Source organism: Esox lucius, chromosome 15, assembly GCF_011004845.1.
Source record: "Esox lucius isolate fEsoLuc1 chromosome 15, fEsoLuc1.pri, whole genome shotgun sequence".
In the NCBI taxonomy this organism is placed as follows: domain Eukaryota; kingdom Metazoa; phylum Chordata; class Actinopteri; order Esociformes; family Esocidae; genus Esox; species Esox lucius.
This window is the reverse complement of record NC_047583.1, coordinates 6,382,501-6,408,936: the sequence shown is the minus strand read 5'-3', so window position 1 is coordinate 6,408,936 and position 26,436 is coordinate 6,382,501. Positions and strand designations below refer to the sequence as shown.

General features: G+C 43.4%; 1 protein-coding gene across 5 annotated transcripts in view; it reads right to left on the bottom strand.

Moving 5' to 3' along the window:
- The window catches only part of slc8a3 (solute carrier family 8 member 3), a 97,320-nt gene that overhangs the window by 16,823 nt on the left and 54,061 nt on the right, over positions 1–26,436 (bottom strand). For all 5 annotated transcript variants that reach the window (XM_013137553.3, XM_020053785.2, XM_020053786.2 and 2 more), the window contains exon 3: positions 20,548–20,654. In XM_013137553.3, coding sequence (XP_012993007.3) covers positions 20,548–20,654 — 107 coding nt within the window. The remainder of the gene's footprint in view (positions 1–20,547; positions 20,655–26,436) is intronic.

The window sequence follows — 26,436 nt, the reverse complement described above, 5'->3', positions numbered from 1 at the left end:
GTGTCTGTAAAGACTGTAGGTGTCTAAAACTGTTAGCTTCATTATTACAGATAACCTGAACACTATCAACTACATTATTTTAATTATATATAAAAACGATTAGCTTTATTATTACAGTCTATATAAAAACGATTAGCTACATTATTCAAGTCAATATATTACTCTATCTGCTGTATCTATTTCTGTATCTACTGTATCAGTATTTATCTACTATTTCTCTCTGTCATGTGTCGTATCTCTATCTACTGTATATCTATCTCGGTCTACTGTATTTTCCCCAAATTCTGTACATGCGTCCTGCTTTATTTAGCGTAATTCGTCTGTTCAATACAGTATTTTAGTCGTTCCATGTACTGTTTTGTCTTTGGCCAGATCCTTGAAAATGAAAATTGTTCCTAAGCACCTTACCTGATTAAAAAAAGGTTCTACTAGATAGAGCACTATCTACTTTATAAAGCATTGGTTCTCACTGGTTCCCACTGCTTCTCACTGGTTCTAACGTTTTAGCAATTTCGCAGATTCTTCTCTCATTGCGTTCATCTTAAGATAGCCGGCTGGGACAACCACGCGACATTCATTTCTCTATTTCCTCCAGTCGGTATCGGTAGTTTCAGGTGGACTAAACGTTCAGAATAAATGCAAACACGTTTTTCTGCCGTAGCTCCTTCAGATTTGTACCAGCTGAGAACCACTAAGTTACAGTGCGCTACTCTTCCCCAGGGCCTGCGTATCCGCACTGCGTAGGGGACAGGCTGTCCTTTGGGACACACCCTGGGCCAGAGGTGGAACGCAGTGTCATGGAACACTAGCCAGTGAGGCCTCTCGTACTTCCACAGCTGTGAACTCCAGCACGTGGAGCGTAGCTGCGCCATTTGAGGCGTTCTGATCTGATTCTGCGCGACTGCTTGACATTACTCACTGGATCATAATTAGCAGGTCGGGTGTCCAACAGACAAAGGGATGGGGGGGGGACTGTAGCCCCATCAGGCTGCCTTCGCTTCAGAGGAAACACTGTTTGTGTGTGAATGTGGCGTAATTCAGAAAAAAAGCGCAGTAGTGTCAGTTCAAAGTGGTGAAAAAGTCAATCACAGAGCCATGAGAATAGATGACAGGCTAGTGAGAGAGAGAGGTTGGGAGAGGCAGAGACGGGGAGAGAGGCAGAGACGGGGAGAGAGGCAGAGAGGGGGAGAGAGGGGGAGAGAGGGGGAGAGAGGCAGAGAGGGGGAGAGAGGCAGAGACGGGGAGAGAGGCAGAGAGGGGGAGAGAGGGGGAGAGAGGCAGAGAGGGGGAGAGAGGGGGAGAGAGGCAGAGAGGGGGAGAGAGGCAGAGAGGGGGAGAGGGGGAGAGAGGGGGAGAGAGGCAGAGACGGGGAGAGAGGCAGAGACGGGGAGAGAGGCAGAGAGGGGGAGAGAGGCAGAGACGGGGAGAGAGGGGGAGAGAGGGGGAGAGAGGCAGAGACGGGGAGAGAGGGGGAGAGAGGCAGAGACGGGGAGAGAGGCAGAGACGGGGAGACGGGGGGAGAGGCAGAGAGAGGCAGAGATGGGGGGAGAGGCAGAGAGAGGCAGAGATGGGGGAGAGAGGCAGAGAGAGGCAGAGACGGGGAGGGAGGTGGGGAGACTGCTACAGAATGTCAAATGAAATCAACATTAATAAACTCCTGTATCTGTCAGGCAAAACTTCACAATGTGTAATCACAGCAGTAAGATCGGTGACCCGTTGTCACAAGAAAAGGGCAACCAGCAGAGCACAAACAACATTCTAAACATAAATAATATTTATATTATTTTCCCTTGTCATATTCAAAATGATTTGCAAATTTTTTGAAATATTCAGATTTTCAGATTTTTTCATTTTTGTTATTTATTAAATGTTGCTTACTTTCCACTTAATTTCGCTAACATGTCCAATACCAATATGATAAAAGGGAGGAGGAGACTAAAACAAATATAGAAAGATATCTCTGTAAAATGTTATCCTAAATCCACAATGTTTATCTTATCACCAAAGGTGACTTGGTGACTATGGTCCCAGCTGCCTTGAGATCATTGACAAGATCCTCCCGTGTAGTTCTGGGCTGATTCCTACGCTCTCATGATCATTGCAACTCTACGAGGTGAGATCTTGCATGGAGCCGCAGACCGAGGGAGATTGACAGTTTTTTTGTGTTTCTTCCATTTGCACCAACTGTTGTCACCTTCTCACCAAGCTGCTTGGCGACGGTCTTGTAGCCAATTCCAGCCTTATGTAGGTCTACAATCTTCTGGTCTCGTTGGTCTTGGCCATGGTGAAGAGTTTGGAATCCGATTGATTGATTGTTCTGTGGACAGGTGTCTTTTATACAGGTAACAAGCACTCAGCTCGTTACCTGTATAAAAGACAACTGGGAGCCAGAAATCTTTCTGATTGAGAGGGGATGAAATACTGATTTCACTCATTAAAATGCAAATCAATTTATACAATTTTTGACGTGTGTTTTTCTGGATTTTGTTGTTATTTTGTTGTTATTCTGCCCCCCTGCTCATGAACGCACATGTACAGGTCTGTCTGAAGTTTGCAAATGAACATCTGAATGATTCAGAGGAGAACTGGGAGAAAGTGTTGTGGTCAGATGAGACCAAAATCGCGAACTTTGGCATCAACTCAACACGCCATGTTTGGAGGAGGAGGAATGCTGTCTATGACCCCAAGAACACCATCCCCACCGTCAAACATGGAGGTGGAAACATTATGCTTTGGGGGTGTTTTTCTGCTAAATCCCTCCTGTGATGTGTGCAAACCTGGTGGCCAACTACAAGAAACGTCTGACCTCTGTGATTGCCAACAAGGGTTTTGCCACCAAGTACTAAGTCATGTTTTTCAGAGGGGTTGAATACTTATTTCACTCATTAAAATGCAAATCAATTTATAACATTTTTGACATGGGTTTTTCTGGATTTTGTTATATATTTTTGTTATACTGTCCCTCACTGTACAAATAAACCTACCATTAAAATTATAGACAGATCATTTCTTTGTCAGTGGGCAAACATACAAAATCAGCAGGGGATCAAATTATTTTTTCCCTCACTGTATGTCTTCCTAAGGAGTCCCATTACGCCCTATCCCTGAAAATGTACTGACCAGCGGTTTCGTATAGCTGGAGCAGGTCCTTTCCATTTGTGTTGATGGTTGTGTCATAATTGTTTCTAGGGGGCGTATCTGAATGGTTGAATAAATTGTGGTAAGTTGTTCCCATGCCTGTTTATCTGCCTCTGTCTCTGAATGTCTCTCTCTCTCGTTCCTGCTCTCACTCTCTGTCTCTGCATGTCTCTCTCTCTCTGTCCTGCTCTCACTCTCTGTCTCTGCATGTCTCTCTCTCTCTGTCCTGCTCTCACTCTCTGTCTCTTGCATGCTCTATTTGTCTCTCTTTTTGTCTCTCTATCCCTGACTCTAATTCTCTCTGTGTCATAGTCCAATCAGGTCGCATCCAGGAGACGCCCCCCACAATACTGTAGGTGAGTCACCATTCGCCACAAGGCTGCCAGAAATATAAACCCCTCACACAGAGAACGCTACAGGCAAGCTATCTCTGTTCTCATCTAGCATGTATTTGTGTGTGTGTTTGAGTGTGAGGGGGAGTTGACTAAAAGAAGAATGGTGGCTGAGCATGATGTCAATTTTAGACAGTATTGTAAAATAGGGTACATATTCACTTTGGATTTATTAAAAAGATAATAAAAATAAATATTAATTCAATAATTATGGAAAATAATAACTGGCATTTACGAGACACTTTAATTCTAGCCTTGGTTCATATGGGGTCAACAACACAGTGATCTACCACCTGAGTCATACATGTACAGAAACAACACGGTAATCTACCACCTGAGTCATACATGTACAGAAACAACACAGTGATCTACCACCTGAGTCATACATGTACAGAAACAACACAGTGATCTACCACCTGAGTCATACATGTACAGAAACAACACGGTAATCTACCACCTGAGTCATACATGTACAGAAACAACACGGTAATCTACCACCTGAGTCATACATGTACAGAAACAACACGGTAATCTACCACCTGAGTCATACATGTACAGAAACAACACAGTGATCTACCACCTGAGTCATACATGTACAGAAACAACACGGTAATCTACCACCTGAGTCATACATGTACAGAAACAACACAGTGATCTACCACCTGAGTCATACATGTACAGAAACAACACGGTAATCTACCACCTGAGTCATACATGTACAGAAACAACACAGTAATCTACCACCTGAGTCATCCATGTACAGAAACAACACGGTAATCTACCACCTGAGTCATACATGTACAGAAACAACACGGTAATCTACCACCTGAGTCATACATGTACAGAAACAACACGGTAATCTACCACCTGAGTCATACATGTACAGAAACAACACAGTAATCTACCACCTGAGTCATACATGTACAGAAACAACACGGTAATCTACCACCTGAGTCATACATGTACAGAAACAACACGGTAATCTACCACCTGAGTCATACATGTACAGAAACAACACGGTAATCTACCACCTGAGTCATACATGTACAGAAACAACACAGTGATCTACCACCTGAGTCATACATGTACAGAAACAACACAGTGATCTACCACCTGAGTCATACATGTACAGAAACAACACGGTAATCTACCACCTGAGTCATACATGTACAGAAACAACACGGTAATCTACCACCTGAGTCATACATGTACAGAAACAACACGGTAATCTACCACCTGAGTCATACATGTACAGAAACAACACGGTAATCTACCACCTGAGTCATACATGTACAGAAACAACACGGTAATCTACCACCTGAGTCATACATGTACAGAAACAACACGGTAATCTACCACCTGAGTCATACATGTACAGACCACACTGATCTACCACCTGAGTCATACATGTACAGAAACAACACGGTAATCTACCACCTGAGTCATACATGTACAGAAACAACACGGTAATCTACCACCTGAGTCATACATGTACAGAAACAACACGGTAATCTACCACCTGAGTCATACATGTACAGAAACAACACAGTAATCTACCACCTGAGTCATACATGTACAGAAACAACACGGTAATCTACCACCTGAGTCATACATGTACAGAAACAACACGGTAATCTACCACCTGAGTCATACATGTACAGAAACAACACAGTAATCTACCACCTGAGTCATACATGTACAGAAACAACACGGTAATCTACCACCTGAGTCATACATGTACAGAAACAACACGGTAATCTACCACCTGAGTCATACATGTACAGAAACAACACAGTGATCTACCACCTGAGTCATACATGTACAGAAACAACACGGTAATCTACCACCTGAGTCATACATGTACAGAAACAACACGGTAATCTACCACCTGAGTCATACATGTACAGAAACAACACGGTAATCTACCACCTGAGTCATACATGTACAGAAACAACACGGTAATCTACCACCTGAGTCATACATGTACAGACCACACTGATCTACCACCTGAGTCATACATGTACAGAAACAACACGGTAATCTACCACCTGAGTCATACATGTACAGAAACAACACGGTAATCTACCACCTGAGTCATACATGTACAGAAACAACACGGTAATCTACCACCTGAGTCATACATGTACAGAAACAACACAGTGATCTACCACCTGAGTCATACATGTACAGAAACAACACGGTAATCTACCACCTGAGTCATACATGTACAGAAACAACACGGTAATCTACCACCTGAGTCATACATGTACAGAAACAACACGGTAATCTACCACCTGAGTCATACATGTACAGAAACAACACAGTGATCTACCACCTGAGTCATACATGTACAGAAACAACACGGTAATCTACCACCTGAGTCATACATGTACAGAAACAACACAGTGATCTACCACCTGAGTCATACATGTACAGAAACAACACGGTAATCTACCACCTGAGTCATACATGTACAGAAACAACACGGTAATCTACCACCTGAGTCATACATGTACAGAAACAACACGGTAATCTACCACCTGAGTCATACATGTACAGAAACAACACAGTAATCTACCACCTGAGTCATCCATGTACAGAAACAACACGGTAATCTACCACCTGAGTCATACATGTACAGAAACAACACGGTAATCTACCACCTGAGTCATACATGTACAGAAACAACACGGTAATCTACCACCTGAGTCATACATGTACAGAAATAACACGGTAATCTACCACCTGAGTCATACATGTACAGAAACAACACAGTGATCTACCACCTGAGTCATACATGTACAGACCACACTGTGATTTACCACCTGAGTCATACATGTACAGACCACACTGTGATTTACCACCTGAGTCATACATGTACAGACCACACTGATCTACCACCTGAGTCATACATGTACAGAAACAACACGGTAATCTACCACCTGAGTCATACATGTACAGACCACACTGATCTACCACCTGAGTCATACATGTACAGAAACAACACGGTAATCTACCACCTGAGTCATACATGTACAGACCACACTGATCTACCATACATCAGTGTACCATCAGTAATACTATTAATAGCAGGTCTGGATTGTGGGTACTGGCCATCCAAGCTTTATTATCCGAGGACCAGAATAATTTAATATCCTAGATCTAGACTCATTCATTATCCCCGGTCCAGAATCATTTATTATTCCAGATCTAGAATCATTTCATAACCCAGATCCAGAATCATTTAACATCCCAGATCTAGAATAATTTATTATCCCAGGTCCAGAATAATTTACTTCACTAGGTCCAGAATCATTTAACATCCCAGATCTATAATAATTTATCATCCCAGGTCCAGAATAATGTACTTTCCCAGGTCCACAATCAGTGCTGTGGGATATTTGTAAGGACACACATTTCTGTAGCAGATGGGCTAGTCTTCTAACAGCCATTTTCTAATAGCCTCAGTATGACCAGGTCTAGGTCAAACATTCACTCACCTCTAACTGTTTGCCTCCTTAATGCCACCCCCCCCCTTCTTTCTCCTTCTCCTCCTCTGATACTCTCCCCCTCCCCTCCTCTCCTTCACTCCTTTTCTTTCCTCTCCGATACCGCCCCCCCCACACTTCTTTCACCTATTTGCCTCTTCTCCCTCCTCCTCCTCCCCTCCTCCCTCTGCCTCATCACCTCACCCCCTCTTCTTCTCTGCCTTCCCTCCATACAGGCCTTTGCAGTTCATTGTGTATGTGGCTCCGTGTGTGTGTGTGTGTGTGTGTGTGAGTGTCGGTGTTTGTGTGCACATGCGTTTGTGTGTATATGAGTGTCGTTGTCCACTTGTGTCCATGTTTGTGTGTGTCCGTGTGTGTATATGTGTCGGTATATGTGTGTCCTGTTTGTGTGTCTGTGTGTGTGTGTCGCTGTCTGTGTGTGTGTCGCTGTCTGTGTGTGTGTCGCTGTCTGTGTGTGTGTCGTTGTTTGTGTGTGCATCTGTGTGTGTGTGTATATGTCTGTGAGTAAGTATGTGTCTGTGTGTGTCCATGTTTGTGTGTGCGTCTGTGGGTGTGTGTTTGTGTGTCTGTATGTGTCTTTGCGTATGTGTCTGTGTGTGTGTCCACGTTTGTGTGTGCGTCTGTGAGTGTATGTGTCTTTGCGTGTGTGTGTCCGTGTGTGGGTAAGTGTGTGTGTGTGTGTGGGTATTTGTGTATGTGTGGGTGGGTATTTGTGTATGTGTGGGTATGTGGGTGTATGTGTGTGTGGGTGTGTGTGTGTGTGTGGGTATGTGTGTGTATGTGTGTTTGTGTATGTGTGTGTGTGTGTGTATTTGTGTGTGTGTGGGTATGTGTGTGTATGTATGTGTGTGTGTGTATGTGTGTGTGTGTGTGTGTGTGTGTGGGTATTTGTGTGTGTGTGGGTATGTGTGTGTGTGTATGTGTGTGTGTGGGTATTTGTGTGTGTGTGGGTATGTGTGTGTGGGTATGTGTGTGTGTGTGGGTATGTGTGTGTCTGTGTGTGTGGGTGTGTGGGTATGTGTGTGTCTGTGTGTGTGGGTGTGTGTGGGTATGTGTGTGTATGTGTGTGTGGGTGTGTGTGTGTGTGGGTATGTGTGTGTATGTGTGTGTGGGTGTGTGTGTCTGTGTCTGCTCTGTGGTCAGCAGTCGTCTGCTAAGTGACAGTTTTATAAATCAAATAAATCAAATAAAAAAGCTTTTCATTAAAAACCTGCAGTGCAATATTTTCAAAAGGAAAAAGTATGGATTTCCAAACGACAGCGTTTTTTTTTTTACTTCACTTCAACCGGCAATATCTAATTAAATGTTTTTACTACACAGATGTAAAGGTACAGGATACTATTTATTTGTTATTAATCTCCAGTGGTTCATAGTATTGAGAAATATGAGCTCAGTACTCAGGACCAGTCACAAAGCAGAATAGGCCTATCTATATCTTTACATGTCTGTCTGTCTGTTTGACTTTCTTAGTCTGTCTGCTTCTCCTTGAAACGCTCTGTCCGTCTGTCTGCTTGTCCTTGTAACTATTTGTCTGTCGGTCTGTTTGTCTCTGTCACTTGTCTGTCCATCTGTCTGCCTGCTTGTCTTTCTAACTCTCTTTCTGTCTGCTTGTCCTTGAAACTCTGTCTGTCAGTCTGCTTGTCTCTCTGTCCTTAATGCTTGCATATGTTTAGGTCACTGATCTACTGCATTACAGCTAGAACCCAGTGTTTTCTGTATGTTAGCTATGTGATCAGCTTACACAAACAGGAGGTAGTGTCCAGCAGTCACTTCTTAAAAAAAAGGCAAATTCATGTCACTCACAAAATATATCACACTTCTACTTAAGTAACCACATCATGGGCCTTTCACAATAAATAAATCATAAAGCATTTGACGAATATCCATTTTGTTAGATCAGATTTTTTCTCTTAGTGTGAATGATGACTCTCTTCTTCTATCCCCCACAGTGTCAGCTCTATTGTCCTCTTCACTAAATCTATAGCATTACAAGTCAAAGTACTCATCTGTGATGTATACTTTCTCTGTGGTGGAGAGAATGGGAAAGGAAAAGAGGCTGCGAATCGTGAAAACAAAGAACCTGGTAAAGACACAGAAAGAAGATGAAGATGATGATTTTCTTTGCAACTGTGTTTATTTTAATAGGGCCTTTCCTTTACAGAAGTTCAGGACTTTGCTACCCAAGCTTACCCCTGGTTCCCAAGCGGACCACCTTTCCCCTGTAAGTGACCTGGACCACCACCTTGTTGTTTGAAACATGGAAACAATCTTTGCTTGAGCCCATTTTAGTCTACATTTACGAAATCTCTTGACTTGCTTGATGTTAATATTGATCAGGGTACAGAGTACAAAGGTTGAGAGAGAGGATTTAACATACAATTTGTGAAGAGAGCGAAAACTGTTCTCATGTATTCCTATTGGGGGTTTTATACTAGGAATTTACTGATGGTGAGAAACTGAGGGAGACAGACCAAGGCGAAAGGTGTTATGGGTATTAACACTGGCGTCTGATTGGGAGCCACATACAGCTCTGGACAAAATGAAGAGACCACTGCACCTTTTTCTTTCCTTTCCAGAAAAGTCAAAAAGGAAGGTTTTGAGTGAGGAACAGAAGGGTTCAAATTAAGAGACCACGGCAAATTGAACGCTCCTGTTCCTCACTCAAAAGTTTCCTCTTCAACCTTTTTGCAAAGGAAAGAAAAAGGTGAAGTGGTCTCTTCGTTTTTTCTGGAGCTGCATGCGCCTGAAGCTTGGAGAGCTTCCAGGGGACCAAGACTATATGACAAAGAATTCTTAACAATCTCTCAGCAACCACTTATTGGTCCATTTCCAAACGCTTCCTCATAGAATTATCAGGTGAACTTTTCCATCATGTACTTCCAAAATGTCCCCAAAATGTCCAAGGATTTGCACCTCAGTCATTCGGTTGCGATGTCCACATGGTCACTTACATTCCATAGAGGCAGGAGCCATGTCGCTGGCCAAAAGAGCCACAATGAAACACATGCAAGTAATAGCCTAAATGAAAGGTAATTTTGCTGAAGGTCAATGGGGAGATTCACATTTTCAGAATCTTTCCCCCACGCATTGCCATGACATTTCCATTGTTTGGGTGGAGTTCCATTAACCTCTTTACCTCACGCATTGCCTGGGCCTCATGAATATTCAACACTACCATGGAAATCATTGCATTACAATACTAGGCAGCCACTACAAAAGCATCCATTAGAATACAAGCCGAACATCCATTGCTACTGCTAATAATAATTTATTCAGCTTCAAAAGGGCTTCTTATTTTAAAAATAATAATAACATTGAAGCCCTTGCGTTTAGGATTAGAGTTTCAAAGCCCGTTCTATGAATTATATTTCCATGGTACCCAGACCTTGACAAAAAGCTGTCAGTGACACATCTTTACAGTTATCTCGTTAAGTGCAATTCGCACCAGTGATCTTGCCTCATTGCAGCATCTCGTGGCAGGCTCAGTAGAGCCCATGCAGTACGTTGTACAGCACCTCTTTCGTGCTGTTAAATCACACTTTTGGTATTTGTATTATTTTATTGTCATCACTGGATAGTAATTTGTAACAATCATTCATTTGTAACATTTGTTTGAGTTTGTACTTTTTTGGACATCAATAGACTTCATCTTGGAAAAAACGGACTGCAAAATGTTTTTGTTACTTATAAATTGTGTTTGTATTTCCCAATCTAATGTAAATATGGAGCTAACACCACGGCTACAGAACGCTGTGGCATCACGGAAATGCCTCGTAACACTGGACGCACAACATCCCAGCTGTCTACTGATAATGACTCCGGCAGTGGTTAATCAGGTCACGGAGGCTCCAGGAGGTCGAGGTCGGTCTGATTCTCCCCTCATTCTGAGATCAACAGGTGGGTTGAGCTGGGGGTGGCTCCTCCAGCTCTTCCTGCAGGGAGGCCAGCTGCTCCTCATCCTTCACCTCACCGGGGTCAAAGCTGGGCTGTGGAATATAACTGCCGGAGCAGATGCCAGAGAGTGGCTGACGAGTGTATGCTGTGGTAACTGAGGGGAGGAGCGAGGCTAATGAGTGTGTGTTAGTGGGGGAGGAGGGGGGGTGAGCGAGGCTAATGAGTGTGTGTTAGTGGGGGAGGAGGGGGGGAGCGGGGCTAATGAGTGTGTGTCAGAAGAGGACGGGCAAGGCTAATGAGTGTGTGTTACTGGGGGGGGGGGGGGTAATGATTGTAGAAATTAATTGGGAGGGGAGGGGCTAATTAGTGTAAGGGGAGGGGCTAATTAGTGTAAGGGGAGGGGCTAATGAGTGTAGGTCTCAGTAGCATCTCAGGGAGACCAGGATGGGTTTCCTAGCATTTAAAACGATAGCACCTAATCCTTATCACCAGAGAAACCTTCAGAATGCCAATGGGTATGGATCAGTGAAAATACCCCGGTACCCCTAAAGACCTTCCACCCTCCAGAGCAGGCAGAGGATCTAATCCCAGTTTACTATCCGTGTTCTGACCCGTTTCTCCGTCTGCTGTTCTCCACGGCTGCCGATAAAGGAAGCCGCGTCTTTATCTCAGACCAATTAGGCTGCTAATTGATTCAATTGAAGTCCGTTAGATTCTCCAGGAGCTATGTGAACTGGACGGGCCCTGGAGACACAAGGCCCTGAACTGAGATTCTTTCATGAACAGGGATGCCGTCCCTCAATCATGAACGCTGCAGTAAGTCAGACGTGGTAGAAGTCATGATATGGACATTGACGAGTCCACCAGGCATCCTTGATCTATCCTGGCAACGTGACTAGATTGAATTGTTCTTTAATCTCTTGTAGAGGTTCTGAAACAGCTAATGCCAGAATCGTGCAATGAATCTACGGTTGGTGCTCCCACTCAGATCTGGATACAGTTATTTCATATACCATCACTATTTAATCTCACCCTACTCTTGGATAGAAACACTGTACTGGCGTGTAGGGGAGAGAGAGTGCTGACAACTGAACGATGGCTTTGAGGGAAATCCTTATCGTTACCATGACGATGAGTTCCATGAAACCATGTGACATGAAGAAAGACGATATAATGCCGTGTACGTGTGTGTGTTTATGTGTGTCTGTGTGTGTGCATTAGGGCTGCACGATAAATCGTTTCAGCATCGACATTGTGATGTACGCATCCGCAATAGTCACATCGCAGAACGTGTGATTTAGTTGGGTAAACATATATCAGTCTACAATATTTAGTTATTTTTTTATGTTAAACTAGCATTATATCTGTCTGATATAACGTAATTTACTCCAAATCTCTCTGCTTGCGCGTGACGAAATGATGAGCGAGGAACAGGCAGAAAAGGCCGAAATTGAGAATTTGGTTGCAAAAAGAAATGCATCGTCAATTATATGGAAATATTTCGGCTACAGACAGGATGATGTTGACCAAAAACAGGTACTTTGTCGAGAGTGCCTTGCAATTGTTGCCACAACGCGAAGCAACACGACCAATTTGTTCGATCATTTAAGGCGGCAACACAAATCTTTGTATGACGAGTGCAAAGCATTTCGGATGCCTTTGCCAGTATTACACTATACGAGAAAGGTTCCAAACGGTAGAAAGAAATCACAGATTCTATAACATTTCACGTCGCCAAAGACATGGTACCAATTAACACGGTTACCAAAGAGGGTTTTGAAAACATGATCCGTCTGCTTGACAAGCGGTATGTAATGCCACCACGCAACTATTTCTCAAGTTGCCATCACAGAGTTGGACGAGAAATGCAAGGCACAAGTTGAAACAGTTGGAATATTATATAGCAACAACCGACTTCCACCTGAAAATTCGCTGTTTGCAAACTGCATTTTTCCCAGAGGATCATACAAGTGAGAACATCACATCAGGGATGAGAGAAGCTTTAGCTGATTGGGGCCTAGATGAGAGTCGTCTAGTCTGTATAACAACAGACAATGCCGCGAACATGGTGAAGGCTGCAGCTGAACAAGTGGACCAGTTTGCAGTGCTTTGGCCACAGACTGCATCTTGCAGTTGGTAAGTTATGCCCAATTGCACATTCTATTTTACTACTGTTGCTATTGCTATACTATTACAGTTACATATTATTACCTAACAACCTGTTCTGAAATATAAAAGTTTCATATATTTCTATTGCAGAGGATGGGGCTGGGGAAGAATGAAGGATACAGACTGTCAGGTTGATAGCCAAAGCTCTGAATGCCAGGACGGATATCCTATGGCATTAATGTTTCTGTCACGTCCTGGCTATGCCCCTAGCCATCTCGGCACTGGGCTGGGGTCATAGTCAGGACAGGACGGAAGGTGTGCCTCTAGCCACCTCTAATCCTTTTGGTCTCCCCAATTGGAGGCAGGTGTAGATCGTTGCCTCCAATTGGGGACCTTATTCATGTTCTAAATGTGGTCACACCCGGTGTGGTTCATGTTGGTTTTGTGTTTCCACTGGACGCCCCACGGCACTGGTTGCTGCTTTTGTTTTGTCTACGCTCTTATTTAATTTTATTAAACATGGATTATTCCCATCATTTCGACTCTGCACCTGTGACCTACCACAACCGTGACATTTTCATATCTATATATCTCTGCTATCTTTCTGTTTAAATGTTGCATTTGTTTACAATAACAAACAATGGAATTAAATGCCCCTATATCTTGGGTTATCATTAAGTAAAATAGTGCAAAATTCATGAGATACAAGTTATATGAGAATGAATGTGTTTTATTATCGGTCTTTAAAACATAAAGAAAGCATGCTGAAACTCTAAATTGTATCTGCAAATAACTAATTGTGTAATCATTTGCAAAACAGTTTTATGAGCAATTTATTTTTATAAATTATTAAGGTAAATGTATTAAATGTGTATAATAATAAGTACTTTATTTTTGTCTTTGTTTTTTCCCTTAGAAAATTCAGTGAAAAAGGATGGACGCATTGACCGTGCTGCAGGTGTCTGCAAGAAGCTGGTGGGTCACTTCTCTCACAGCTGGAAGGCCAGAAGTGCTCTTGAAAGAGCCCAGAAGAAACTCAATCTACCTTCACATTACCCTCATATCAGAAACAAGAATGGGGTTCCAGACAGAAGACGATCAGCAGGATACTAGAGCAGCAGAAGGCTCTAACTCCGGTCCTGTCTGAGGACACAAAGACACGGCATCTAATTCTAACTTGGCAAGATATGGATGTCCTGGAATCTGTCAGTAAGTCACTGGGTCCACTGCTGGACTTCACAGATGCACTCTCAGGAGAAGACTATGTTAGTGTCTCATATGTGAAGCCAGTTCTTCACCTCTTCAACACTTCAATGCTGCTAATACAAGAGGGAGATACAGACTTGACCAAGACCTTGAAAACTGAGATGTTGCACTACATCAACGAGAAATATAGAGATTAAGCTACTCAGGAGCTGCTAGATGTGGCTTCTTGTTTGGACCCCCGGATCAAGATGGACTTCATCAGTGAAGACAACAAGCCCCAAGTCAAGGCCAGACTGGCATCAGAAATGATGGAATGCCAGGAGGAGACGTCAAGCAGCAGCACTGAAGTGGGGCTTGTTGTCTTCACTGATGAAGTCCATCTTGATCCGGGGGTCCAAACAAGAAGCCACATCTAGCAGCTCCTGAGTCTTTGGGAAGTTTCTTTAAACAGAGCAGAGCTGCAGGGTGATTCCTCTCTGACCCACAAGGATGATGTGGCAGCAGAATTAAACAACTACCTGCTAACACCTTCCATAGACAAAGAGGAAGATCCACTTGCATGGTGGAAAACAAATAGAGTAAGCTTTCCACCTCTCGCCAAGCTTGCCCACAAGTATCTATCCATTCCGGCTACAAGTTCCCCCTCAGAGAGGCTTTTCAGTTGTCAACAATGTCAGTTCAGTTCAACATTGTCACTTGCCAACGGCCATGTCTCAAGCCTGTAATGGTGAATATACTGGAATTCTTGGCCAAAAACCTTCAAGTTTGAGTGAGCAATGTATACACGCTTAAAGTCAAGTTATTTTAGAATTTTGATTTACTATATTATTCTACAGTTGTGAGAAATACATTTATTTATTTTACTAGGTACTCTGTTTAGAAAGAAACCAGATTTTATACATTTGAAAAGTTTAATTAAGTCGGCATTTGTCTAGCCATGATGATCAACACTGTTTTCCTTTGGCACTGTTGCTAAGAAATGTTTATTTTAAAAACAAAAGTTTGTGAAATACAATGGTTTTGTGTTGATATTTTTTATTCATGTTAAGTTCATTGGTATTTATTAGTTAGGTTTTGCTTTTATTACAAAGTATTTGTTTTATAAACCACTCAGGATTGGTGTATAGCTGCTCTTTTTCATTTTTTAAATGGTTTAAATTAAAAGATATGTTTCTATTTTCAAAAAGTAATTACATTTGTAATGTAATAAAATGTTAAGTGACTTTTTGATTTGATTTTGTCATTCACATTAATTCCCTGTTGTAATGATGAAACTTCCTCCATAGAGAATGCTCTGTTTTAACCTGGTTGGAGTACTGAGATAAAGCCTCCTGTAATCTCCTGGATCCCTTATAGACACCACACCTCTTCATTCACAAATGAGCCCCTTTATTTGAGGGTAAGCAGCATGCATTATTAATATCATAACATGTTAGATCATTGACTTTAGCCTGAATTGATAGGAGAGTATTACATGAATACAATGGAACCATGGTCAACTAAACAGTGAATTAATTCATATAATAAATTAAACTACCCAAAATAAGTAAAAAGGTAAAAAGTCATTTTCAGTTTCATTTTTTTATTTTTATTTTCCATTTCTTTTCCTACAAAATCACCCCAGAGGGTGATTTTATTCTCAAATAGTGCTTTTATATAATAATTCATTATTCTCAAATAGTGCTTTTCAAGTCATCTGGTGAAAAAAATCCTGTATTTATATATCACAGAAAAACAAAACATCGCTATGTCAGTTATTTCCAATATTGTGCAACCCTAGTGTGCATGAGCCTTTCTTGTCTGCCTGTGTGTTTGTGTATCTATCTGTGTGTGTGTGTGTGTGTGTGTGTGTGTGTGTGTGTGTGTGTGTGTGTGTGTGTGTGTGTGTGTGTGTGTGTGTGTGTGTGCGTGTGTGTGTGTGTGTGCGTGTGCGTGTGTGTGTGTTCCCCACCAACCATCTCCGAATGAGCTCGGCAGCAGGTGTTCCCCGAGACACGTTAAAGTAATAAATGCATTCTGAAAGGATCTGGCTTCCCTCCGCGACGAGCAGCAAGATCTCCTGGTTTCACTTGTATTTATGACCGCTACTTCGGCATACTCTGTCCTCTGTCTCCCACATGAAATCATGTTTTTTTTTTTTTTTTAAAGCACATTAAACAAACTGCCGTATATGTTTGCATTTTAGGTTTTGATCTCCGGTCCCCACAAGGTTGAAAAATCCAACATGTGGGTGTCTTAATCTCTCCAACATATCTTGCTAGGTTCTTCCCCTGCCAAACACGTTTACTCAGCTTTCTAAATCCTAACCCTGATTCTATCCCTTAACCCTATCCTAACCTTAATAACCTTTTGTCTAAACTTAACCTATCCCTAATGCCTTACCATAACCCTAAACTAAACAGTTACTGCACAAAACAGTTAGGCCAAAAAAATCTAAATGGTGTCAGGAAAGGTGTCCCCATTAGTCAACTTTTCCTGATTTAACAACAGTTATGTGACGTTTTCCCCCCCTTCACATAGTTAAGCCACAAACACATACACCATGTCCTGGTGATGTAAGAGAGTGTTAGATAATAAGTCTTAAAAGGGCAATCTGCAGTTCAAACAACAGCAGAGTGGTCACCCTGTTAAACCACTAAACAGGTGAGAGAATGGCCTGGGGAAATGTTACCATGTTTTAATTTAAAGAGTTGGAACGTCCTCCTCTGGAATCACGAGCAAACAAAGTAACATTCTTCTGTTACTGGAATAACGACCACCAAAACCAGGACACAAACAGAGACAGCCTGTGAGAACTGGCACAAAGAAATCCTTTCATTTACACTATAAACCAGAGATAAATGTCTTATTGCCTGAACTCTCTAACTCTTTTTACACTCACTCTAATCCCAGAGACAGAGGTGGAACAGAATGGGCCATTTGGCCATGTTGAGATCAATGCCTAATAAAAGTCAATCCGGGGGGCAGCCCAGATTATTAAAGTGTTAATAAAGGAAGGGGGTTCACACATCTAATGGATGAAACCAGACCCCTGATCTGGTCACTTGACATCTTTTCTGCCGAAATATGAAAACCAATTGAAAATCAAAAACTTGAATTGAAATCGATTGAGGTTGCTGTGCACGGTTATATTACAAACTGATTCCCAGAAAGCAATCCATCCTACCTCAACGACATGCTTGCAAGGAAGGAACAAAAGGGACAAGGCCACAAAGCAATTTTCTTTACCAGAGCTACCGTTTCTTTAACAGACTAGACTCCGTTGTTACCAAACAACACACTCCTTTCAAGGACATTCCAGCTACAAGCCACAACAGCCAGGTGTGAGCAATCTAGTTTGTATTTCTTATGAAAGTGTGACTGTCTGACTTTGTAACTGACCGTCTCAAGACGGAAAAGGGTTTGCAACAAAACCAACCCTTATTGTTAAAATGTTGTCTTGGATAAATCTTGTGTTGAATAATTAAAAAACAAAACCCTGGGGGTGAGCCGTAAAAACAAGTTTATATTTATATTTTGGGTGCTAATGGGGCAAGACCAATGAACTGAGCTAATTTATAAGTTATGTTCTTTAACCCTCAATGACTATGTACCATTCATTTTAAATTACATTAATGAATGTAGCAGCTGCCGACAGTGACTTCAAGAAAGTGCCTGTTGGACAGGACCTTTCAACAGACATTAGTGACAACTAGTTGAGCTCGTTCACTTTCTCTCTCCTCCTCTCCCTCTACCTCACTCCTTATCCCTCCCCCTCTACCTCACTCCCTATCCCTCCCCCTCTACATCACTCCCTATCCCTCCTCCTCTCCCTCTACCTCACTCCCTATCCCTCCCCCTCTACATCACTCCCTATCCCTCCTCCTCTCCCTCTACCTCACTCCCTATCCCTCCCCCTCTACATCACTCCCTATCCCTCCTCCTCTCCCTCTACCTCACTCCCTATCCCTCCCCCTCCCCCTCTCGTACTCTACCTCACTCCCTATCCCTCCCCCTCCTTATCCATCGATCCCATTTGCTATCTCTTGCTTTCTCCCTCTACCTCCCTGTCATCTCTCTCTCTCACTGTCTCTGTCACTGTCTCTGTCTCTCTCTCTCTCACTGTCTCTGTCACTGCCTCTGTCTCTCTCACTGTCACTGTCTCTGTCACTGCCTCTGTCTCTCTCACTGTCACTGTCTCTGTCTCTGTCACTGTCTCTGTCTCTGTCTCTGTCTCTTTCTGAGAATGATTTCCAGAGCCATGTGGAGAAGAACACGTCCTTCACATCCAGTAGTCCAGGGAACAGGGACCCTATTTCTGTAACTCATACCTTTTAAACGTGCTCCCTCATTTTCACAATCAGAGTTTCTAGGCACCACATTGTTATGGGGAGTAGAACTTCACACAAACTGAACTCATCTCAAATCTAAATAAACCAACATACTGTAACAGTGCCCCTATTCCATAAAGTGCACTAGCTTTATTAAGGGCGTAACACTACATAGGTAACAGGGTTACATTTGGGACACAAAAACTGAATGCAGCCGCCTACATTGATTTTCTGGTATTCTGCTGTTTCATGCTCTTTATGATTTTAAGAACAAAAATAAATCAATCATTCCATTTCACCCACAGCGCTCTTCTGACACACATACACAGTCAACAAAGAATTACTGGAACCGTTCATGAAATTATTGATTATTGCATTTTGCAAAGTTTTGAAACCAGCAACACTGTGTAAAGTGTAAAGCATGCCACTGGACTCCGGAAGAGTAGAAATGTGTTCTCTGGAGTGATGAATCATTATCTGGCAGTCTGATGGATGAATCTGTGTGTGGAGGAGGCCAGGAGAACACTACCTATTGGAATGCATAGTGCCTAATGTAAAGTTTGGTGGAGGAGGGACAATGGTCTGGGGCTGTGTTTCAGGGTTAGGGCTAGGCCGCTAAGTTCCTGTGAAGGGTCATCTTAGTGCTACAGGATACAAAGACCCTACCCCGGCTCCTGATCTCCCTGCTCCAGACCCTCCGCCAGCTCCTGATCTCTCTGCTCCTGCTCTCCTTCCTCCTGATCCTCCGCCAGCTCTCCCTGATCTTCCGCCGGCTCCTGGTCGGTGCACCACGGCCGAGCCTCCGCCCGGTCCTGTCCCCCCGATCCTGTCCCCCGATTCCCCTTTTATTTTCATTAAACATCCCTTCAACTCTGCGCATGCCTCTGTCTCCCTTTGTAAACTGTGACAATGAATGCCCATGGTTTTGTCCAACAAGCTTGTATAGGTTTGATGGTCAGGTGTCCACAAACTTTTGTCATATAGTGTAAGTTTGGGGTCATTGTCTTGTTGAAAGGTCCACCCACAGTCAAGTCTCATTATCCTGGCAGAGGCAACCACTATTTTGGGTTAAAAATTCGGGTACTTAATGATCCCATCAATCTTAACAAGAGCCCTTGAACCACAACATCCCCCTTTCTTGTATGCTGTTCCCCTTTTCTCACCAAACATGCCGATGGTGTGCATAGACAAAAGGTTCCATTGTTGTCTCATCTGAACACAACAGACAATTCCAAGTGTAGTTCCAATATGCTTGGCAAAGTTCAGGTACTGACATTTGAGGGTTGGGCGTCTTTCAGGTCCTCCTGGCACTGGTCGAGTGACCAGTAACTGGCAAAAGATGCCGGTAGACCAGAAAGACAAGGCTTCCCAAAGATCAGTGTGTTTGCAGTCACCGTAAGACAGGGGAGAAAGAGACAGAGATCCACTGGAAATATTCTTCCACAAAGACATTCATTCTTTGAACATATTCCAATGTGTCATTGTTAGATCCAGCAAAAGACTTTGAGATTCTAATTGCCAAAAGAGTTATAGCTCCCTTTGCAGACAAATACATTTGTGTCTAATGACACAGAGTAATTAAAACTGGATCAATATTGTGGATTCATATTGTTATTGTTATTTGTTGTTGTTACCACTGCTAACATTATCCTTCTTGTTGCTATGTGTCATCATTATTATTAGCATTATGTGTATTTACTACTACTTTACAGAATGTTTATATTGTATTCTTAAATATGTTGGCAACATTTATGTAATGTCTCATGCCAATAAAGCCCTTTGAATTTGAAATAGAGGGTGAGAGTTACAGAATGAAAATGAGCAAGAGAGATAGAGTTAATGTAAAATAAAAAAGGTCCATAACATCCAGACACAGGAAGGAAAATGAAAGGGCAGAAGGGGAGAGGAGGAGAGCAGGAGAACAGGAGAACAGGAGAGCAGGAGAGCAGGAGAACCAGGGGGAAAGAGGAAGGAATCTCAGTAGCGCACCTTTCTGCAGGCTCATGTCCACCATGCGAGGCTCAGCCAGCTCTATGAAGAAGTTCTTGTTTTTCTCATACTCCTCATCGTCTACAATCTTCACATGAATCATTTTGCTGGGGGAGAGAGAGAGAGAGAGAGAGAGAGAGGAGCCGAGGATAAGAGTAGAAAACGAAAGTAGAAAAGAGAATTTAAAGGGATAAAAAGAGAGAGGAAAAGCAAGGGAGAAAGAAAAGAGAATGTTAATTAGCGACAGACAGGTTGAGACAGGAAGTGAGCATGAGGATTAATAACCAGTGAAAAGGTGAGAGGTGAAAAGTCGTCTGTCCCTGACTACGGTTGCTAGGGCGCTGTTGGACAGTTCTCTAACTGGCTATCCTCACTGGCTACCGTGGCTGCCGTGAACACCACATAAATCACACTCTGAACAGGAAGAAGATAGGTTTGTCAGCTTGTCTGGAAAGTACAAACCCAGATGAGACTTCATCATGCAACACAGCCCCCAGTCGTCAATGCCTGTTGCTGTATGACCAGACAATACAAAGCACTTGATACAGACAGGTTGTTGCCATGACAGAAAGGCTGCTGGTTTGAATCCACTAGTAAACAAGGTAAAATAAATGGCTGTTGTGCCCTTGAGCAGAGGACTTAACCCAAATTGGTCCTGTAAATGTCTCAGGATAACAGCATCAGCTAAATGACAATTTAAACCCAAAATGCGGCTTTAAGAATACCTAGAATAATACTGTGAGGAGACACACACACTCTTTGTCACACACATACAGATATCTGTCCGTTTTATGAAAATCAGCTCAACATGACACACACACACACACACACACAGAGAGAGAGAGATACCTGTTCGTTTTATGAAGATCAGCTCAACATGACACACACACACACGTCAATATGGAGTTAGGCCACAAACCCCAGTGGTGTGATGCCCACTGATCGCCCTAATTGATCCTTTAAAGAACTATTGATGAGGGGAGCAGGAGGAGGGGAGTTAAGCGGTCAGCCAACAAACGAGTGCTTCTGTGTCCTACTACAGTATCCTTTCCTCAACCCCCTGAGGAATATCACTGCTCAGTCATGCAGGATTTAAACAGTCAACAAAATCACTGCTCAGCGCAAAAAAACTATTTTACAGTGATATGCTTATATAGTGGATGGATGCAGTGTACACTCACTGGACAAAATAATCTGAAAGACGTCTTTTCAATGCCCTTTGCTCAGTGTATACACTATAAAAATTCTACTAGAATATGTTATTACAGCAAAATGTACAACTTTACTAAGGACTAAGGACAAAAGTCAAGGAATCCCCAACATGAGAATTGCCACATTTTACTCCTAATAACACCAGTCAGCTTAGGGTAGTGAGCTTAGAGCCATCAGCTAAGACCAGTGAGCTTAGAGCCATCAGCTAAGACCAGTGTGCTTAGACCAGTCAGCTAAAACCAGTGAGCTTAGACCAGTCAGCTAAAACCAGTGAGCTAAGACCATTGAGCTAAGACCAGTGAGCTTAGAGCCATCAGCTAAGACCAGTGTGCTTAGACCAGTCAGCTAAAACCAGTGAGCTTAGACCAGTCAGCTAAAACCAGTGAGCTAAGACCATTGAGTTTAGACCAGTGAGCTTAGACCAGTCAACTAAGACCAGTGAGCATAGACCAGTGAGCTAAGACCAGTGAGCTAAGACCAGTGAGCTTAGACCAGTGAGCTAAGACTGATTCCCTATAATACACCTTATTGTCATGAATGGTGTAGTGGTGGAGAGGAGGAACCAGGCGCAGGCAGAGTGGCAGTCGCTGTTCACAGTTTAATTGAAAATAAACACAGAGCACACAAACCAAAATGAAACGAAAAACACTCACCACTGACGGGCAACACACGACAGGGAACAATAACCGACAGATGAGGGGAGCAGAGGAGAAACATTTAAACACATACTAATGACTCTGGTGTGAGTGACAATTGGGGACGAGACAAATGAAGGAGTCTGGGGTGAGTTCATGAACACTGGGAATCTGGGAAAAGCAGGAGTTGCCGGAGCTGTCCGTCACCTCACCGTCACACCTGTTCCCTATGTAATACACCATATTCCCTATATAATACACCCTATTCCCTATATAATACACCCTATTCCCTATATAATACAGCCTATTCCCTTTAAAGTGCGTTGGGCACCCTATCTCTTTAATCATTAAATTTGGCGCTTCATCACGCTCCAATTAAACTGTAATTTAGATGGGAGATTCTCTGGAGGTAAGGTGGGAAATATCTATTATAGATATTACCCATGTACAGCAGTACACTGGGGGAAGGTCACACATGGCAACATGCAGTCATACTGCATAGAGTACCCCTAGAGCTCTGGTCAAAAGTAGTGCACTAATACCCCTAGAGCTCTGGTCAAAAGTAGTGCACTAATACCCCTAGGACTCTGGTCAAAAGTAGTGCACTAATACCCCTAGGGCTCTGGTCAAAAGAAGTGCACTAATACCCCTAGGGCTCTGGTCAAAAGTAGTGCACTAATACCCCTAGAGCTCTGGTCAAAAGTAGTGCACTAATACCCCTAGAGCTCTGGTCAAAAGTAGTGCACTAATACCCCTAGGACTCTGGTCAAAAGTAGTGCACTAATACCCCTAGAGCTCTGGTCAAAAGTAGTGCACTAATACCCCTAGGACTCTGGTCAAAAGTAGTGCACTAATACCCCTAGGACTCTGGTCAAAAGTAGTGCACTAATACCCCTAGGGCTCTGGTCAAAAGTGGTGCACTAATACCCCTAGGGCTCTGGTCAAAAGTAGTGCACTAATACCCCTAGGGCTCTGGTCAAAAGTAGTGCACTAATACCCCTAGGGCTCTGGTCAAAAGTAGTGCACTAATACCCCTAGGGCTCTGGTCAAAAGTAGTGCACTAATACCCCTAGGGCTCTGTTCAAAAGTAGTGCACTAATACCCCTAGGGCTCTGGTCAAAAGTAGTGCACTAATACCCCTAGGGCTCTGGTCAAAAGTGGTGCACTAATACCCCTAGGGCTCTGGTCAAAAGTAGTGCACTAATACCCCTAGGGCTCTGGTCAAAAGTAGTGCACTAATACCCCTAGGGCTCTGGTCAAAAGTAGGGCACTAATACCCCTAGGGCTCTGGTCAAAAGTAGTACACGTGGTAGGGAACACACTAAATTGAGGATTCTTCAGGGGTAAAATTCAAACTGTTTTGGAACTCCTGTAGGTACTGCAGCCTGAAACGAAGCCCATTGCAGTCTGCAATGTTAATTCTGCACACTTATTCTAGGAAGGGAGAAAAGGCCCACTCGATCTCTGACTATCTTACCATGGCATATACAAAAGAAGAAGAATTAACAAAAACACTTTTAGCTCCAATTGTCACTCACACCAGGTCCCAATTAAGTCATTAGTATGTGTTTAAAAGCTTTGTCAACCACAGTATGTGTGTTCTACCCTGCGCGCTTGTTTTCTTGTAGTTTTGACAGACATTCCCGATCCGATCTCATCGTTCCCTGCCCACCTTTGGAATACCTGCTCTCTGGCAGGAAACTGCCAATCTGCAGACAGGTCATTTACATGTTTTCTCTGTGACAGAGACATGGATTACCCCAGAAAATCCTGCTACTCCCGCAGTTCTCTTTATTTCTGTATTTTCTAGTCGAGGACCAGGATGGCTATTAATTACTCTCACCTGAATTCCATGCTGTCACTGTCACATATCCATTCAAACTAAAAACTGTTGTCATATATCTTCCACCAACTGCCTTTGGTGACATCTTCAATGAGCTTGACACCATCTCCAGGCTCACCACTCAAATTACTAAGCAACTGTTTGACCTCAGCCTTGCCCAGTTCCCTCCCACTCACAAGGCAAGCAATTAACTTTATCTCATTGTCATGTAATGCTGTCTAATCTCACTGTATTTTGCCCTCCTCCCTCCTCCAAACATACCCTTTTAGCCCCAGGCAGACATGTACAGTCACACTACTCGTTTTCTCTACCCTGGTACACTTCTCTTCCCTCCCATAACTTCACCCATCTGATAAATACTTCTCACTTGCATCTGGTGATCCTGCCTTTCCTTTACCTGAACAGAGCTGAAGGTAGTGTCACGCCCTCCGCATCCACCTCCTCATAGTCCGGGCCAGGCTTTCTCTCTCTCCTGTCTGTCCGTGTATGTGGGGGCTTTCCCCCACTGCCCCTCAAGTCTCCGCACCTGCTATTCATTCCCTCATCAGCCTGCCTATATATACCCTCGTTTCTGTTGTTCCTTCCTACTAACCCTGTTTATTCAGTTACCAAGATCCACCAGCCTCCAAACACCTCCACCTGTCAGCCACCTTCTCTGCCTACCCACTGTCCTGTCTACCTTGCCCTACCTACCTACCTACCTACCTGCCCAGCCCCCACCCCTCCGGCCTGGCCTCAGTCCTTCCATCCCAGCCACCATCCAAAACACCCTTTTCGTTTCTCTGATTGTGTCTGGTGTCGTGCGCTTGGGCCCACTCGTGGCTCCCCCTCTAACAGGTAGCTGAGGAAAAATGGAGGAAAACAAAACTTCTGTATGACCTATTGTCCTTTCACCCTTCTCTACTAGCTCTTCCTCTCTATCTGCTGCAAAAACTACCTTTTATCACATTAAACTTGAAGGAGAACATTTCCCCATGGTTCTCATCATCCCCCAATCCTCCACCTCCACCATATTCCCTCTCTGCGGACAACATGTTCAAACACTTTGTAAAGAAGGTTGATGATTTCTGCATTTCAGGTTTGCTAGAGAGAAGAAAAAAAACAACTGCAGCACTCAGCACCGTAAACTGGTTTACAAGTATCTGCTTTTCATAGAGCTCCGTATTAGCTTGGCATCGTGCCAGAAGTTGTGCGTTGAAGCAAAAAATGTTTGAGCTGTGCACATGTCAATTATTTATCGTTTAGTGACATCATATAACTTACTCCATCATAATGCTAACGGTTTTAGTGCAAAGTACCTACTTACAAAACAATGCCCTTCTCAATCGCAGCATTACCAGGAATTTTGAAATGGGAACAAATATTTCCACTGAGTGTCACCAAGTGATAACTTCCCTGGGCAAACGAGCAGATGGGGCCCAATCGGAGCAGCAAGTTCGACGTCCCATGTCTTAACTGACAGCCGAATCAGCCAATCGATCTCTCAGCGCTCCGCGAAGCAGGAGTGCAGAATTATCCAATAATGGATGACGACATTGAATGATCGTAGCAAAATCACCAATTAATTTTTAGTCCTAAGAAGTCAGGTAATAAGTATACACACACATCCAAACACACACCACCACAGGTAGGTGGTACCCCATCCTGGCCAGATGGCTGAGGGGAACAGCTTGCCAGTATTAACAGATAGTATTAGTGTCCGGGGACGTGCCAAACCGTAATGACTGAGTCTTACAGGGTTTACACCCCAACAACAAGCCGTGCACACACACGACTCCTCTCTACTCATCTCCTCATCTCCTCCTCTTTACTTCGCTACCACACAGCACTGCAATGCCCTCTACAAACACACCACTGCTCCTCTCTGCTCATCTCCTCATCTCCTCCTCTTTACTTCCCTACCACACAGCACTGCAATGCCCTCTACAAACACACCACTGCTCCTCTCTGCTCATCTCCTCATCTCCTCCTCTTTACTTCCCTACCACACAGCACTGCAATGCCCTCTACAAACACACCACTGCTCCTCTCTGCTCATCTCCTCATCTCCTCCTCTTTACTTCCCTACCACACAGCACTGCAATGCCCTCTACAAACACACCACTGCTCCTCTCTGCTTGTCCCTGCGGGAAGAGGGTGAGGTTAAGAGATGGGAGAGAGGAGCGAGGAGCGAGGAGCGAGGAGCGAGGAGCGAGGAGC